This window comes from Pseudonaja textilis, chromosome Z (genome assembly GCF_049901715.1).
Source record: "Pseudonaja textilis isolate UNSWEBS1 chromosome Z, rPseTex1.2, whole genome shotgun sequence".
NCBI classification, from domain to species: domain Eukaryota; kingdom Metazoa; phylum Chordata; class Lepidosauria; order Squamata; family Elapidae; genus Pseudonaja; species Pseudonaja textilis.
The window spans coordinates 37,290,296-37,309,627 of record NC_142008.1 but is presented as its reverse complement, the minus strand read 5'-3'; the positions used below and the strand labels follow the sequence as shown (position 1 = coordinate 37,309,627).

Sequence of the window (19,332 nt, the reverse complement as noted above, 5' to 3'; positions counted from 1 at the left end):
TGGTGCTGAGCTACCCACGAAGGATGCAGAATCACAAAAAGCAGCTGGTCACGGGCAGTGAGAAGAAAATGCTAGGGATGCTTCAGTTGTCAACTCTGCATAAAGGCTTGTGCCTTCTTGGGGTGAAGAGAGCAGATCACACAATCGGGTGGGCAGGAAGCTGCAGGAGAGGGGTCAAAGAGCCGCATGTGGCTCAGGAGCCACAGGTTGCTGACACCTGATCTAAACAAACTTCGTTTGCAGAGGGATTGGAGTAATAATTTCTATGCAAAAATTATTTTGATGGAAATGCATTTTCCCTATTCCAAATACATTCCAAAAAAATAATTTGCAGCATATGATTTCTGTACTTCTAATGTACTGTCTATAGATAGAAATAAGTTATTCAGAAACTTGGATGAAACTTGTCTGCTGAAAAAGTATTGAGTGTTCCAATGCTAATCAGTACTCAGTACTTCTCAAATTTTTTTGCAGTGACAGGAAAAATAACACGACAGATTTTTTTTTCTATTTCTGCGGCAAATATTTAATCATTAACTCAGTTTTGCCATATTAGTGTTCTGTGACTGCTTATTTCACTGCTTCAGACACTGCAGTTTTTCTTACAGAGGTATTTTAAGGATTGGTATTGTCTCTGAAGTGCTAAGAAGGGACAAGGAAAGCTTCCTGCATTTCTACAAAATGAAATCCAAATGGATTAGTCCCGTGATGGCAAACTTATGGCACGTGTGCCACAAGTAGCACGCAGAGCCATTTGTGCTGGCACACAAGCAGCAGGCAAAATTACCTCACTAGGCATGCCCATGCCTTACAGCGGATTTTTTTCAGTTGGTTTGAGGCCTTTTTCAGCCTCGCAGAGGCTTGGAAAAAGGCTTCTCAGGCCGAATTATAGGCCCGTTTCGTCACTTCCTGTAATACTGGAAGTGATGAAAGGCCTATAATTTGGCCTGTCAAGCCTTGCAGAGGCTTTTTCCAAGCCACTGGGAGGCCGAAAAAGGCCTCAAACCAGCCCAAAAATCTGCTGTGAAGCGCAGTGGTGGTAACAGGGTGGGGATTGTGTGCACATGCACAGGGAGCGTGGAGAGGGGGGCGTGTGCATTGCATTCTGGGTATTGGCACGGGAGTATGGGCGTGCTGGTGCGCTCGCAATTTTTGGCACAGGAGCCCAAAAAGGTTAACCACCACTGGATTAGTCCATTTGGAAGCGGAAAAATTCAGTTTCATGTTTACAAAGAAGACATGCCACCTTATGCAGGTTATGATACCAAAGAGGTCCAATATTTGACTAGGTATTATACTATGCCATAATTTACCTGACATCGAATTCATTCTGTAAGATTTAATTGTAATCTGCAAACTCTAATATTATTAAGTACTAGTTCATAGAAAACAATTGTTAAGTGTCTTGCTATTTGCTTTTGTATAAAGTGTCTTATTCCCTCACTCTTATCTTAGACTAGATTATATATATTTTTAAATGGAATAACCAAGATGCCTTTCCTATAGATACCATGAGATTTTTATAGGATATCATGACTAAAACCAAAAACTATATTCAATTTTTTTTAAAGAATTGAGAATTCAGCAGAAATTGAACAAGATACAACCCTACAGCCTCCAAGTAAACAAAAGAATTACCTATTTACAAATTTAGAGACAGCCTTTCATTTTTCACAGAATAAATTGTTTTGTAAATTCTTTAAATAGTAATATATGCAACCAGTTAACTTGAACCAGAGTCAAAAGCAGCATTTCACCACCTGTACTTCAATTCAGTTCTGCTGCTTAAAAGCCAAGACCTCCATCTAGTGGGGAATTGCAGCCTCATGCTGCAAAAGATTCACCTCTTATAAATGTATAATATAATAAATATATAAATTTAAGATCAACTTCTCTAACTTCTTCTAATTTATAAATCAGTTTATCCAAATATCACAACATATTTGCTTCAACACTTTATTCAGATACTTTAATATTGTTATTCTAAAATCAGACATGCAACTGAACACAAGAAATTAGAATTACAAATAATTCAGCAACTTTAATGTCCAAAACAACACCAGTTATTAATTTATGGATACTCTGATCTTAACTAATTTAATTAGTTCTGATTAGGTTAAAGAATATAATTTTGGCATTCTCTAAGATAACATGTGAAGCTTCGATCCCTATGCTATGGTTTTTCAATTCTAGAAATGGAAAGAATACTTGACAGTCAATTAAAAATTTTTTAACAGTCATATAACTGAAGTCAAGCACTAGATATATATCACATTTGTTTAAAAGATACAGAATACCACAACATAAAATATATTTATATAACCTTTCAGGGTACAATACATTTGTTATCTTCTGGTGTTTTAACTATCATAAAGCTGAAAAGGCTATTTTGGGATCAATAGGTTACCCTGATCTTATTTATTTTGAATTTGCATTCTGATCAATCATATACCCATCTGAATCTTTATCTAATGAAGTTTCACTCTTGTTGTCCAGCATTTCATCAGACACGTCTTTTTCTGATCTCTGTTCTCCATGGTCATAGTCAGTGCCTTCACTTTCCAGTGGAACTGAAATCAGTTCAGGTGACAAGAAGCAGTCGGCATTCAACACCTGTTCTGCAGTCATCCGATTATCATAGCAAAGGAGTTGTGACAGCAGAGATTTAATTTTATCATCCTTGAAAGAAAAAGTCAGCATGAAATATCAAAGTATTCAAAATCAATAAATGAAAATATTTGATTTGCAAAAAGATTAATTAATATTTTATTATATATCTCTGAAATAGAAAACATTAACTGCCTGGTCTACTGTAGATGAAAGGCAAAACCTGCAAGATGATGGCTATGATGTCATCTTCGCATACTGTAAACTTCTGAACATGATGTCACATCTTGCAAATTTTGTGCTCATCATGCAGACTCCCTTAACATATACATTTTTTAAAGAAAAATAAAGGCCCCTCACTCAGGTGAAGGAGAGAGTGAGAGGCTTCACTTCATTACTTCTGGTCTGTATGCTTGCCATACTTTATCTTTATTCTTTATCCTTTATTGATTTTACTATAATTTCTTTGTTCGTTATAAGACACCCAGAGTTATAGAATCAGGTGAAATACAACTTTAATATATTATTGTTGTTGTAAACTGCAAATTCAATGAAAAAAACTATTATAAAGTAGAAACTCAAAACAATGAAAATATAATCCCTTATAAAATAGTCTGAGATTGCCAAGAGAATGGGTTGGTAAGAAACTGATCCTGTATTGGGCTGGGTGCCTTTCTCAGAAGTTGCAGAACACAAAGAGTGGATGTTACTGGGTCCTGGAGCAAGCTGAGTCCTACAAGTCCCTGGGTGGGATCTTCCCTTACATGTTGGAGTTGCGAACACTGACCAGCCTGATCTTTCCTTGCTTGCTGGAGTTTGTAATCTTGAGGATGGCCTAATCTCTCCTTGCTTGCTAAGTAAGGCATTTGGAGGCTTGAAAGGTCCAGATGCCTCCCTTTTCACTAGGTGGGGAAGAAGCTGAAGGTCTGCAGGGTTCCTGAGGAGTGAGAAGTAGAGCACGAGATGGGATAGCGGTAGCCTTGGGAGATCTGGGATAAGTGAACCTGGCCCTGTGCAGACCTCCCAAGACCTCTCCCTCCTTAATTTACCCTGTGCTCCATTTAATGACTCGTGTTGCATCAAGGACAGCAAGTTGTGGGGTTATTAAATGAAGCTGTTTTGCTTAACAACCAGCCATTGCAACATGCAACAGTAAAGTGTATCTCCAAAGAAAAGATTAGAATATTAAAAATTAATACAAAAATCTATTGGAGATACACTGTGACTGTTTTTCTGCATGTTAGAAGCTAATCAAAGTTGTAGGAAAATTGCCCTTATAAGTAACACTATTGCACTGTCTACAAAACAACATTAATCTAAAACAGGATAAATAAAAAACAATATGATCAGGAAAATCTTCTGGTGGGAATAAAACATGTATTTAAAAAATTGTCAGAAGAAATGCAAAAAAACTGATCCATAAGAAAAAAAATCTAAATCGCATATTAAAATAATACTTGCTTAAAAATCACAAAAATAAATATGTATGCTTATCAGGCAAGAGTTACCAAAATGTATTAGTACCAATAATTGGGACTAACATTATTGTTACAATAACTTGGATTCATTTATTCATTCAATATCCCACTTTTATTTTTATGAACAACTCAAAGAGTAAAAATTCAGAACATCTTCATCTTTTCTATTTTCCCCACAATAATCACCCTGTGTGATGAATTTGGCTGAGAGAGAGAGTGTGACTAGTTGAAGGTCATGGGATTAGAATTCAGTCTTCCCATGCCATAAGAAGTCTGTTATAAATTAATAACTAGGAACAAAAATTAAATGCAAATAAATAAATAAATCAGAATAGAGATGGAAGGGCCCTTGGAAGTCTTCTAGTCCAATACCCTGCTCAAGCAGGAGATCCTATACTATTTCAGATGAGTGACTGTCCAGTTATTTCTTAAAAACCTCCTCAACATCTGAAGGCAAATTGTTCCTTGCTGTTAGGAAATTTCTCCTTAATCCCATGTTGCTTTTTCCTTGATTAGTTTCCATCCATTGTTTCTTGTCCTGCCCTCTGGTGCTTTGAAAAATAAATTAATATCTTCCACTTTGTGGAAAGCTTTAAAATACTGGAATACTTCTATCATGTCCTCCTAGCCCCTCTTTTCCCCAGATTAGCCAAACCCAAATCTTGCAATTGTTCTTTATGTGGGGAAATTATTATTGAAAGCACTTGTGCCTCTAATTTAGAATTATTATTATTTTTGCATAACAGAGATACCAAGCACTGAACTTGAGACTGGGCCCCAATGATATGCCCATACTAACAAAACATGAAGCCCATTGAGGAGTTGGGAGGAGCTGGCGCCGTGACGATATGGTTTGCAATCGAGCTCTTCGATTGCAGCCGATATCTTCGTTTCCGGCCGGTCCAAACGGACCTAAACCGTCCCGTAGGGACGGCTATTGTGAAGAGCGTATCCTGTGGACTCCGGGGACACCGCAAAGTCCCTGGATGACCCGGGAGCAGCTCTTTTTGCTGGCAGTGGAGAGGCAGCCCCCATGCTGCTGAAGTCGGGGCAGCTCCAGAAAGAAAGAGTCTGAAAGAAAGTCTGTCGGTTGGGCGAGAAACTTTTTTTTCTAATTTTTGAGGTTTGAAAGGACACTTTGATTATTAGAAGAAATCTGTGTGATTTTTGACAAAACTGATTAAGCGGCGTTTTTTCAAGGGAGACGTCAAAGCGAGGCTTTATTTGCTTTTTTTTTTTTTTGCTACCGGACTTCATTGTTATTTACTGGATAACCGGACTGTTCCTTTTTATATATATATTTTCTATTCTCCCTTTGGATTTTTTATATTCTAATTTTTTTTTAAGGCTAGAGGCTCCCTTTGGTTATTTTTTCTTTCTTTCTCCTTTTTTGCTTTTTATATATATGTATATATTTCCCGCGGGCTTTTTTTTTATTTTAATCATGCTGTCCTGAGAGGAGGGGGGAAAGTGAGAACTAAGAAACTTTGTAACACTGCCAACTAGAGGCTCAGAAATATTTTACTTGAACTGGAGAGAGATGTGAAAGACTCCTTCTCAAGGACATTTCTTGATAAGATAGAGGGAAGAACGCTGTAGAATATTATTACAGGTGCTTTTCTGGATTTTTGTCTATAATTAAATATTTATGGTTTAGCTTTGAAGCTTGTGGGAAAGAGAAGGGAGTCATAATTAGAGCCTTGGACAACTAAGCAGAGTGCAGTGTATTGTTTTCTACTTTCTTTTTCTAATCTTTTCTTTAGTTCCGCCACCCCCTCCACCAGCATTATTCTATATTTTTATTCTAGTAAGGTCTTTATTTTTAACTTTTATTTATTTTCAAGGGGAAGCCTTTGAATTCTTCATTTTTATTCTATTTTTTTTTTCTTTTCCATTGGGACTTTTGCTTTTCTTTTTAATGTATACTTGTGGATTATCTTTTTTTTCTTTTCTCAACTGAGATTTTTTTGGCTGGATTAAGGTGTGGAATTTGAAGAAATTTATTCTATTTGTTCTTTTTTCTTTTTCTTCTTTTTGGCTTTAGTCTTGCTTATTATTATTATTATTGGGTTTTTTTATTATTTTTATTTTTATTTTCTCTTGTGGATTACTCTATAATTGGATTAAGGTCAGGAAGAACCTGAAGATTCTTCTTATTTTTTTTCTCTTTCTCTTTTTTCTTCTTTTTCCCTTATTATTGGGTTTTTTATTACTGGATTTTTTCATTTTGGATTATAATTGGCCACTTTTTTTTTTAATTGGATTAAAGTTTGAAAGAATTTGAAGATTTGGAACCATCTAAAATGAGTAGGAAACTTATACCTTCGGGTGCCTCTGTGTCCACCTCTGCTTCCCCACCATCTGGACAACGTTCAATTCAGGCAATGTTAAAGCAAGATAAAGAAAAAGAACAAGAAAAAGTAACCTTACAGATGATTATGCAAGGAATTCAAGACCTTAAGATAAAAACAGACACCATTGAACAAAGAACAGGGAGGATGGAGGAAAAAGTGGAAAATATCCAACAGATGATGGCAAAGTACGAGGAGAGACTTCAAAAAGTTGAAGAAGGGGGTAAACGAAGAGAGGAGAAGATTGGAAATATTGATAACAGATTAACAGTGATTGAACAAGAAAAAAGTGGGATGCTGAAGTGGGAGATGGAGAGGTCAGAATTTTATCTTAGATTTCAAAATATAGAAGAAGAAAAAGGGCAAGATTTGACTGCGATAATGATAGGAATCTTGGCGGACGCCTTGGAAATAACAGAAGAGAAGATGATGGATGGAATAGATGAGATATATCGAGTCTTTACAAGATACGCAATGAAAAATAATCTGCCCAGAGAAGTCCATATTAGATTTACTAAAAAATCCATGAAGACACAAATTTTACAAGCGGCAAGAGAGAAGACGCTGAAATATAAAGGCAAAGAAATTTTGGTCTTAAAATAAATACTTAGAAGAGTGAGAGAGATGAGAAGAGAATATCGATTCCTGACCAAAATGTTATTGAAAAAGGAGGTGACTTACAGATGGCTGATCCCAGAAGGGTTGATGTTTACATGGCAAGAACAGAGACATAGAATTGATTCAATTGAGAAAGCAGAACTGTTCTACGCAGAATTTTTTGGAGGGAGAGAAGAAGAGGCAGAAAAAGAGGTTTCATTAATTGAATTTCAAGAGGAACAAATGGAGATTGGAAAAGAAGAAGGCGCAGTAGGTGGACAGGTGAATTAAGATCCACGAGTGTGGCTAAATCTAAATATAAAATATAACCATGGAAGAGAAAAAACTGATTACAATAAATATAAATGGACTGAATTCAGCTGCTAAGAGAAGGAAGATTTTTCATAAATTAGGGAAATTAAAGTTTCATATAATTTGCTTACAAGAAGTACACATTAAAAAGCAACATGAACAATTGTTAGTCCAACCAAAATTAGGGAAACTGTTTACTTCTTTGACTCAATGTAAGAAAAGAGGGGTGGTTTTATATATCAAAGAGGCTACCCCAGCAAAACTGATTTACGCTGATGAAGATGGGAGAATATTAATGATGGAAATAATGGACAATAATAGAAAGATACTTTTGACTGCAATTTATGCCCCGAATGATAAACAGGAAGAATTTTATAAAAAATTACATATCAAAATGGCTGGACTGGACTATGTTAATATAATTATGATGGGAGATTTTAATGGAATCGTGGACAATAATCTGGATTATATTGCAACAACAGCAAAGTATAATAGAAAAATTCTTCCTAAATCTTTTTTTAAAATGATAGATGAATTAACTTTAAAAGACATATGGAGAGAAAGAAATGCTAAACTTAAGCAATATACTTTCTATTCAAATAGACATTTATCATGGTCCAGACTTGATATGATTTGGATCTCAACAGACTTAATATCTAGCGTTCAAGAAGTAAATATTGAAACAAGTACTTGGGCTGATCATAACCCATTGACAATTAAATGGAAGGGACAAAAAAAAAGATCGAGATGGACGTTAAATAATACTATTTTAAAGGAGAAAGAATTTACACAATGGATGGAGAAAGAACTGGCCTTTTTCTTTAAAGAAAATAGAAAAGAAGACACTTCAATGCAGAATGTTTGGGATACAATGAAGGCTTATGCCAGAGGCTTGATAATAGACTATACAAGAAAAAAGAATATTAGGAAAAGGCAAGCTTTCAAAGCCTTGGAGGATGAATATAAAAGACTTGAAAAAGAACTGCAGAAAATGCCACAGAAAAAAGATGTTAAACTGAAACTGGATATAACTAAACATAAAATGGACTTAATAGAGAAAGAAGAACTGGCACAGAAAATTAGGAATGCTAAACAGAATTATTTTGAAGATGCAAATAAGCCAGGTAGATGGCTAGCATACAAGTTGAGAAAGGAGAAAGAGTCGAGGAAAATATTGCAGTTAATAGATGACCAAGGCCAAGTTTGTTATGGTAATAAGGAGAAAAAGGAAATTATTCGAGATTTCTATGGACAACTATACAAGAAAGAGAATATTGATGAGGAAAAAGTCAAACAGTACTTACAGAATGCAAACCTACCTAAGATATCCAAAGAGACTGAAGAAATGCTAGAAAGTAATATAACAATGATGGAATTAAGTCAAGCACTTAAGAAACAAAATAACGGAAAAGCACCAGGTCCAGACGGGCTTCCTGTAGAATTTTATAAAACTTTTCAAGAATCACTGTGTATTCCATTGTTAGAAGTTATGAATGAAGCTATGTCAAAGAAGATGATACCTAAAACATGGTCAGAGGCCTATATTATACTTATTCCAAAAGAGGAGGCGGATCCACTTCAAATTAAGAATTACAGACCGATCTCTTTATTAAATGCAGATTATAAAATCTTTGCTTCAATACTAGCAGAAAGACTTAAAAAATATTTGAATAATTTTATTCATCCAGACCAAAATGGGTTTTTGCCAAAGCAGCAAATTAGAGACAACATGAGAGTAATTCTGGATACTTTGGAATATTATGAGGCGCATCCTGAAAAGCAAATGGCTTTGATATTTTTAGACGCCCAAAAGGCATTCGATAATGTGAATTGGAGATTTATGTTACTTTTAATGGAACAGATGGGCTTTGCTAGAAGATTTATCCAGGCAATAGAAGCAATTTACAATGAACAAACAGCTAAGATAATGATGGAGGGAGAATTTACAGATTCTATTAATATAAGAAAAGGCACAAGACAAGGCTGTCCCCTTTCTCCCTTGCTATTTGTATTGACTTTGGAAGTGTTGAACAGAAATATCAGAGAAGATAACACTATAAAAGGAATGAAAATTAAAAAGGAAGAATTTAAATTACAAGCTTTTGCAGATGACCTAGTCTTTATTTTAGAAGATCCTATAGAAACAGCCTTGAAGCTGCTGGAAAAGATAGAGACATATGGTGAGGTGACCGGTCTGAAAATAAATAAAGACAAAACAAAGATCTTGTCAAAGAATATGTTACTAAGACAAAGAGAAGAATTGGCAGAATTGTTGAAAATTCAAGTTACAAACAAGGTTAAGTATTTGGGGATATATTTGACGCCAAGATGTAGTACATTAAAAGAGAACAATTACATTAAACTTAAACAACAGATAGCCCAAGATTTGAAGAAATGGGAAAACTTACAATTGTCATTAATAGGGAGGATTTCAACAATTAAGATGAATATTCTACCCAGAATTTTATTTTTGTTTCAAACAATACCAATTAGGCTTGGAAAAGACTATTTTGAGGATTTAAATAAAATTGTGTTGAAGTATATATGGCAAGGCAAGAAAGCAAGGATGCTCTTACAGGATGCTAGAACTAGAGGAGGGTTTGGCCTGCCTAATTGGGAGTTGTACTATCAAGCTGCAAATTTGATGTGGGTTAAAGAATGGATAACATTAAGGAAGACTAGATTGTTGACACTAGAAGGTCATGATTTGTTGTTGGGTTGGCATGCTTTTCTATGGTATAAGGGAACCAAAACACAGGGTTATTTTAGAAGACATTATATACGGGAGTCTTTGTGGTTAAACTGGGAGAAGATAAAAAAACAATGTTATTTGAAAATTCCAGTTTGGTTATCGACGATAGAAGCGTTTTCTTACCCTATAATTTATAAAAAGGAACAGTTAGCTATGGGGAATTACTAGATGAAAAGGGTGAACTTAAATCGATACAAAACTTAGAGGAACAAGGTATACAGATGAATTGGTTTTCATATGTGCAAATACACTCAAGGTATGAGGAGGATTCCAAAACAGAGGGATTTTATGATAAACAGACTGATTTAGATAAGATTTTGATGGGTACTGATGAAAAGGTGATTAAAAAGCTATATGTTTACTTATTGGAAATTAAGCTAGAGGAAGAACAAGTTAAAGAAACTATGATTGCCTGGGGGAGGAATTTTGGATATGGGATTGACTTAGAGAAATGGCAGAAATTATGGTTGCAAAACTATAAAATGACAATGTCTACAGCCTATAAAGAAAACTTGTATAAGATGTTTTACAGGTGGCATTTCCCCCCGACAAGGATAGCAAGAATGTTCAAGAACAAATCGGGAAAATGTTGGAAATGTCATCAGAAACCTGGTTCATACTACCATATGTGGTGGACTTGTGTGGATGCTAGAAAATATTGGACTAAAATCCGCATGTGGTTGGAAAAAATGACAAAGAAGCATATAGATTTGAAACCGGAGCTTTTCTTATTGGGAATCTTACCAGATGTTTATAGTAAAGATTTGAAATATTTGATTGTAAATGTATTAACTGCGGCTAGGATTGTATTTGCAAAAAATTGGAAAAATGAGAAAATTCCATTGCAGGAAGAAGTTATAAAGAAAATATTGGAACGTGCTGAGATGAGTAGATTGACTTTTGAAATTAGAGAGCAAGAAGATAAACAATTTTATATAATTTGGGATCTTTTCTATCAATGGTTGAATGATGAAATACAAAAATAGAATATTTAGAATGTTAGACAATAAGGAATAATATTGATTTCACTTTTCTTTTTTTTTGGTATTTGATATTATATTTATAAAATGTTTTTTCTTTTTTTTCTTTTATTTAGGATAGAATTGGTAGGATTATATGATTTGTTATAGAATAAATTACTTAAATTATAGTTATCTCATAAGGCATGATTGAATAAAAGTATAGTCAAATCTTTTTTTCTTTAATAATGATATGAGGATATATAAGTTTGGATTGATAATAAGAGTTATTATGTAAGGTAATTTTAATTGTGACTACGAAATGAATGCACAAAACTGATGAACCAACCGACTCACTGTTCGTATATAAATACGGATGAGAGCTGATGTTTTTATGTTTTGTCTGTTTGTTTGTTTGTTAAAAAAACAATAAAATTGTTTTTTTTAAAAAAAACATGAAGCCCATTGTGAAAGCAACTTGTGTTCCCAATAATGTGAACTCCATGTCAGGCAGATTGCAGACATTCACTCACCTCAGGCATGGAAATTATCTGCAGGAGGGATAATTATATTATTTAAACAATCTTTGAAAAATATATTTCCTTGCTTCTACTTCACTTGAATTTCTTTTATCTGAATCTATGGGGAGGTATTACACTCCTCCTCTATAGAGCAGTTTCTTCTTGTTATCAAAAGAAACTCCAATCCTCTGACTAGCAAGGGGGAGGAGGTAAGAAAATTTTGCATGTGACTCAGGTAATATCTTAGCAAGAGTAATGCCTCTATTTTACGATCTAATTGGAACTATGTCTTCACATTTACATTTTATAAACCAGGCTACTCAGTGTTTGTTTCCTGATGAATTGGGTAGTTCTATAAGTTAGCATGCATAATTTAATACTACGTTTCTTGTTTGATTGGCAACAGTGTAATCTTTTTCCATTGGGTTGCTCCAGTTGCTTATTCATTTTGATTATATTTCATTCTTCCAGAATCAGTTCTTGCAACTATGTGAAATATTCTAATTAGTTAGTAATTCTTGAATATATAGGCCTCTGTTCTTCATATTTTATACCAATCTTTTCATCAGCAATATGAAAATGTTTTGAAAGATTTTGTATAAATAGTTGTCGATTTGTATCACCTATACTCTTACATATCTTAATTATTTTTATTTAACAGTCCTTAAAAACAGTCAATTATTCATTAAATCTAAATATTTTGGTTGGAAAAAACCATACCATAGCAAGGCCATCAATTTGAGGAGTTCCGTCTCTGTTTGTTTTTATTTCTTGCTTTCCAATAAATAGCTGCACATTTAAAAGATGACAAAATTATTCCCAAATATCAATAAACATTACACTGCCCAAACTTTCTGTGTCCTCCCACCCCCATCTGCACTCCTTCAGCACTGAATTTCCTGCATAATCTTCATCTGGTTCTGTTTTCCTATCCACTTTCTGCTTCTTTTTTTCCATTTCTTTTGCTAGGCTTCTTGGGCATGCATTAATCCCATTTGGAGATCAGATTGGCCCAAAATGAACACTCCAACATGGCAAGATTACCAATCAGTATTAACAAAAAAGTGGAGTAAATACTCGATTAAGAATTATGGAAACTATAATTCTTTAGTCTTCAAATATTCATTTTTTATTATATTGACTACCATAATTTTTTAACATCTTCCCTGACAAGCAACATACAACTTTTTAGGCAAACAAAAGCTATCAGAACAGGAGCAAGATACTTTATATTGTGATACAGCAATGCCTGTGTCATAAGATTTACATACCCAGTAAAGCAGACAACCAAAAGCATACATATCTGAAGCTGGAGAAGGTGGCTGACCCTTTCTTAGCTCAGGAGAAATTAAGTTTAAGCCATTCAAAGTCATAGAAGCTGACAAAGCATGCTCGCTCTGAAAGTAAAACAGTCCAGAAAGTAAAACAATCCAGTTAATACAGAGGCTTTGACTCTTATCACCACCCATCATATTGAACACCAGTTGAATGTTCCAGCTCCTTAAACTCAGCCTCTTTATCTGGTCAGATCAACAATGAAGCAGGTCTTAAGCTATTTGTTTTAAATGCCAGAACAGCCCGCAATAAGAAAAGTTGACATGGTTGTTGATGTCTGGAACACTCTGGCTGCAAAGTCTCCACAAATCTCTTGGCTGGGAGATTCTTTTTCTTCCTCCCTGCTGCATAGCAGTTTCCCTGCTTGAGGTCCTGGACTTCACTACCTAGCTGGTGATGGCATTTCCTAGATTTATAGTGCTGGGGGCTTCAACCTGCCTTCCCTTGGGAGTAGGGTCAGAGGTATTGTGGGAATTCAGGCCTGCCTTGAAATAGAGATCACACACCCAATTTGGTATTCTTCTTGGAGCGATGCCTTTATGGCCTGGAATTGATGGATCTATGACTGGTCCCCCGTCATGGTCAGAAAGCCTGCTGTCTATGAGTATCTCTAGGCTGCAATCATTTGCAAGGAGGTGAGATCTATTAGATTTGTATACCCCTGAAACTGATGACCTTGATTAGTTTTAAAAGGAGCAGGATGCTATAACTGAGAATCTGTTGCACAGTTGTCATTTCTTGGAATAAAAGAATGACTGAGGTTTTAGACAGCTACACCCAAGCGACCTCTCTTGACTTGTGGGTCTCAGCATTCTTCTTACAACACAGAAGAACTGAAAGAAATGAAGAAGATCAAGACATCTAGAACACCACTAGCAGAAGATGAAGAACAAATTTAACTGAACTGCTTCAGTAAGAACTATTTAATGTCTATCTTTGGTAATAAATTCGGTGAAGCAAAAATACTTTGCACATATTGCAACTATAAATAACCTCCCAGTGTTCCTTTTTAAGGTGACAATAGCCCTCATAGATAAGGAGGACTTGGAGATCTACCTGCAAGGGCACACTGGAAAATTTGCTGGTTTTCTGGCAGATAAAGTCACTCAGATTTATCCACAATTGTCCATATAGGCATGGACACTGGTCCACTGGTTCCCTTCCCTGGAAGGTTCTTGCCTAATTATTGGGGAATGTTTTGATCCTGTAATTCCTAAGGACATGGCCACCCAACCTTTTGAACACCAGGGACAGGTTCTGTGTAGAGAAATTTTTCCAGATTGGAAGCGTCATAATTTTGAGTCCTGCCTGCATCCCATAAATGGGGCTTTGCTTGTTTGCACAGCCCTGTTTCTGGCATGCTGCGGCCTGGTACCAGTCCACAGATCCTGCCTTAGGAAGTGGGCAGGATCTAGGAAATGCAAGCTTGGCACCTGTTAGGTCTACCTCCCTGCAGCTGGTAGAAGGCTTACAGGAAGCAACATATGGGTGAGTACTAGAGGTGGTGAATTTTCCGTGGAAAGTGGTCCAACCCCAGTTCTTCAAAGCTAGTTGTGGTTCACCCCTTAAAAAGGCATTACTAAATCCCACCCTGATGGACAATTCTCATCCTGTCTCCAGCCTCCCTTTTGGGGAAAAGTTGTTGAGAAGATGGCTGTGCTGCAGCACCAGATGATCCTTAATAAAACATATTATCTGAACCCTTCCCAGGGATTCTGGCCTGGATATGGGATGGAAACAATACTGTTTAATTTTCCAGCAGGAGGACTGGAGTAGCACGTCTGTCCTTGCTCTATTTGGCCTTTCAACAGTTTTTGTTACTATCGAACATGGTAACTTTCTGGAATAGCTTTGGGGTTTGGGGAGGGACTATGATACCCTGGTTTATTTCCTTTCTACACTTTCAGTCAGCGTCGGCTGAGAGCAAGAATACTGACCCTGGGCCCTTGATTACTGCAGAGGTCTGTGCAGCATCCGCTCCCTTAATATCTATATGAAGGGAAAATATTCTGTCACCATAGAGTATGATATCATCAATATGCTGATGATATTCAACTATGCATTTCTGTCTATGATGAATTAAGCAATGCCACGACTGCTCTCTTTCAGTGCCCAGAGGTTGTTGAGATTGGATGGGAAGGAACAGACTAAAATTGGACCCAAGCATCATCAAAAGGCTTTGGTTCAGGTCTCTTTAGTTCTTGGTAATTTACCATCTGTCACCCTTAGAAGCCATATTTTACTTAGAAGCTTTGAGGCTGTCAATTTTGGTGCCTGGAAATTTGATGGAAAGATGGAAGATTACACTCAACAACGGTTTCTTTACAGAAAGTCAAGGACATGTTACCCTGCACCTGGAGGAGTGTCTGGAGGAATGTCTCCAGTTGGTGATGGACTGGTGGGTGAAGGGGATGGATCTTTGATTTTCTTTTGGGAAGGGAAAACCCAGAATTCTCAGATTTGGGTTTTCCCAGATGTGCCAATATGACAACTCTAATGAAATGGAACTTTGAGAAAATGCTTGATCAGAGGCTTTTGGTTTGGAGTTTGCTAGTTGGAACGCTGACATTAACAAATCCCTAAAAATCTTCAATCAGCTCCCCGATAGCCAGGGGCTGTCCAGGATCCTGAGCCCTGAACACCGACCAGGAAGTATAAAGACTTAGGGAAGATGGAAGAGAAGGCGACTGCAGAAGAGGGAGCTGTGAGAGCTGACACAGAGGTATTTGTCAAAACTCTGTATCCTTCCTCTGTGGAAATGGCGTGAGCCATTGAAACTGCCAAAGCGGAGCGACTGCAAGGTGCTCAACCCAAGGAGCTAGAGTCCTGGAACCTCTCTGAGGCTAACCCAACTCCGGAGATGGGACCAGAGATGAGGTCACCTGAGCACCAACCAGGGACCAGTCCAATAAGGTCAGTCCTGAATGGAGAGAACTAAGACCTTTGGGATCAGACAACTCCCAGGATTGGAGTCTGCTACCTCTCTCACAGAGCTAATCTTTGACAGGTCTCCCGGAACAATTTGAGCATCTTGAGATTGGCAGTTATGCCCTGCGAACTCAAGTTAGCCAGCCGAGGTAGATCCTAACACAACCCACATTCACATTTCCCAACCCAGAGTTAGCAAGTGGGCAGAGTGTCACGACGGCATCCTTCTATTTGGCCACAGAGAACTGAGCCAATATACCCAGCCCAGCCTGTGAGAGAGAGACAGCGGCTACTGCCCGCAATTGAAGTACTACCGCGTCTGGCCACCCCCTCCTTGCCAGCTGTTTTTTATGCTGCCCCCTGCTGAGTGTATTCTCTCTGGATAGGGCTTGTATCCCTGCCACAGGTGGATGCAATACCAGTGGACGACTGCACTGTTTGTACCACCGGTTCCTGCCCCGCAACAAGATCTGGCCCAGCTACCACTCCAGCCCAGCAGCCAGTTGCGATGCAGCAACAGATCCCTGCCCCACCGGCTGCTCTATCAATACCTCCAACTGAGCTGCCAGTCCCTTCTGCCACAGTGCAGCCACTGAGATTCAGAATTTTGATGGAACCCCAGGAAAGCTGGCATATTTCCTCAATCAAGTTTGGGCATACATCGACCAGTATGGAGACCACTACCAGTTGGACCATGACCTAATATCGGCAATTGCTGAAGGAATGAAAGAAGGTGATGCTGCTGCCTGGATAGCTCAGCTATATGATGAAATGGCTGCTGAACTAGACGATGCTGACAGATTCGTCCAACTGCTTCAAGCCAGATTTGAAGACACGGACCGCAGGAATGAGAATGAGGCTATAATAAAGATGAAACAAAGGAATTGCCCCATTAAAGAGTTTGTCTGGGAGTTCAGAAGAGTGGCCGGAAAACTCAGACACTGGCCTAAACAAATCCTCCTTCACTATTTTAAAGAATCCATCAACCAAGAAATCAGAAAAGCACGTAGTATTTGAGAAGTACCTAACTGGCTGCAAGACTGGTATACCATGGCTGTAACAATGGACCAAGAGATAAATCTGCATCAAAAGCCAACACCAGAGAAACAAGTGAGAAGACCTCTGGGCCAACCAACCCCAGCAAAGCCTCCCAAGCCGCCACCTGCCCCGCAGACCAGTACCATCAAATGCTACCGCTAAGGTCAATTGGGTCACCAGGCTTCCTAATGCCTAGCCCCTGTACCTGTCCCTCAACCTTGGTTAACTGTGGCGACTAGGGGAAAAAGAGCCCCAAGGAAGACAACAGATTAAAGCAGATTCACTCGGCAAGGCTTTCCATAGATGAAGGTGAGGAACCTCCAGCCAAGAAGCTCCTCCAGGGACTGCCAATGGAGAGAACGACCCAATGGTGAGTGGAGTCATCCGCCCTTCTGCAGTAAAATTCAAATTGATAGTACCAGAGACTGGGGTGCAGAGGGAATTAGAAGCAGTGATAGACACAGCTGCACAGGTGCCTAATTGAGTTCCCCATTGTTGAACAGTTGGGGATAAAGACAAGGCCCTTAACGCACCCAATTCGTTTCGAGCAAGTGGATGGGACATTAATTGGTGCAGCCCCGCCACCCAAGTCATACAATTTGTCAGGCTCTAAATGAGGAAGCAACAGGAACTCATATGGTTTGTTGTACCGCCCAAAATGACTGAATGCCTGGCTTGATAAATGGGCCCCTACAATCAAATGGAAAGATGATTACAGGAAGATCATAATAGGCATTGGCCCACTGCCTCCTATCCCTCCTGATTGGCCAGCCACCAATTAGCCCCCAAACATAAGAAGTGTCCACCGCCACCGTAGAGTCATTGCCAGGCGACCGCTCAACCCCTAAGGAATACAGAGACTTAGCCTGCATTTTTAGTGAGGAGGAATGCAATATCCCTCCATCTCAACGACAAACTGATTGTGCCATTGAAATCGAGCCGGTAGCCAAGTTACCAAAGCCGAAAATGTACTCCATGACACCAGCGGAAATGACTGAGTTGAGGAAGTACATTGACACCAACTTAGCCAGAGGCTTTATCGACCTCACAAAATCTAAAGTAGAGAACTGTTTAAGAAAAAGATGGGGGGATGAGGCTGTATGTTGATTTTTGCAGGATAAATGCTGTATGTGCAAAATACCGACCACTTCCCTTCATAAAAGACTTATTGAATAATCTATCGAAGGGTAAGATATTTATAAAGCTGGACCTACAGGGAGCATATTACAGAATGCGCATTCGGGAGGGGGACGAATGAAAAACGGCTTTTAATTGTCCGTTAGGAGGTTTTCAATTCCAACTTATGCCTTTTTGGCTCCAGGGAGCCCTAGCAGTCTTTATGCAATTAATCAATGAAGTACTGCATGGACATTTATATAATGGGGTCCTAGTTTATCTAGATGACATTCTTATATTCAGTGAGACACTAGAGGAACATGTCAAACTAGTGCGGTAAGTCCTGAAAAAACATCTAGCCACAAAACTATGCAAAGCTCTCAAAATGCAAGTTCCATAAGACCTCCTTAGACTACCTGGGCTACCGAAAATCAAATGAGTGGACTGAGATGAATCCAAGGAAAGCAAGAGTGGTGTTGGACTCCTCACACTCACAAGCAACTCCAAAGCTGCCTAGGTTTTATCAACTTTTACAGATAATTCTGTTAGGAACAACAAGGCTTCACGGAAGTAGCCCTTCCTTTGACAAAGTTGCTAAAAATTGGAGCCCCTCCCATGAAGCCAAAACCAACGCAGCCACTAGCTTGGACAATAGACTGTCAAAAAGTGTTCGAGAATTTAAAATGCCTCTTCGTGGAAGAGTCTGTTCTCCAGCATCCAGACCCTGACAGGCCATTTATTGTTCAAGCAGATACCAGCAATGTGGCTGTAGCCACTGTACTTCTCCAAAAGAACCCCCAAGGCCAGCTGCTGCCTTGTACGTATGCATCTAAAAAGCTAACAGAGACAAAGCAAAGGTGGGCTGTGTGGGAAAAGGAAGTCTTTGTAGTCTGATGGGTTCTCCTTTCCTAGAGGCACCTCTTAGAAGGGGCTAAGAAGCCATTCAAGATATGGACTGATTACAAAAATCTCAAAGCCCTGAAGAGACTCTGGAAGCTTTCCCCTAAACAAGTTCGCTGGGCTCAATATTTTAAATGTTTTAATTTCAACGTAAAATACATCCCAGGTAGGAAGAACTGACTGGCGAATGCGCTGTCAAGAAAACCCCAATATGACAGCCACTGAGAAGCTGTCCATGCAATGATTTCAGAAACACAAATCACAGCCCAAGCCACTAGGGCCCAAGCTAAATTTCAAGCCGACCCTCTGAGGACAAACTGACCGCAGACCTAAAAGCGGTGCTTTTGACTGACTCATGGTTCTTGGAAAACCAAGAGGATCTAACCTTAAGGGATGGATTGGAATTGAAAGGATACAAACTTTACATGCTCAACAACT

The 19,332-nt window shown here is 38.2% G+C and overlaps 1 protein-coding gene across 1 annotated transcript in view; it reads right to left on the bottom strand.

Annotated features, from left to right (window-relative positions):
- Positions 1-2,018: 2,018 nt before the first annotated feature.
- Positions 2,019-19,332, bottom strand: part of STK31 (serine/threonine kinase 31) — a 75,692-nt gene continuing 58,378 nt past the window's right edge. The window contains exons 22-24 of the mRNA XM_026706409.2: positions 12,849-12,974; positions 12,298-12,366; positions 2,019-2,679 (exon numbers count right to left, since the gene is read on the bottom strand). Of these exons, the coding sequence (XP_026562194.1) occupies positions 2,419-2,679; positions 12,298-12,366; positions 12,849-12,974 (456 nt within the window). The 3' untranslated portion in view covers positions 2,019-2,418. The remainder of the gene's footprint in view (positions 2,680-12,297; positions 12,367-12,848; positions 12,975-19,332) is intronic.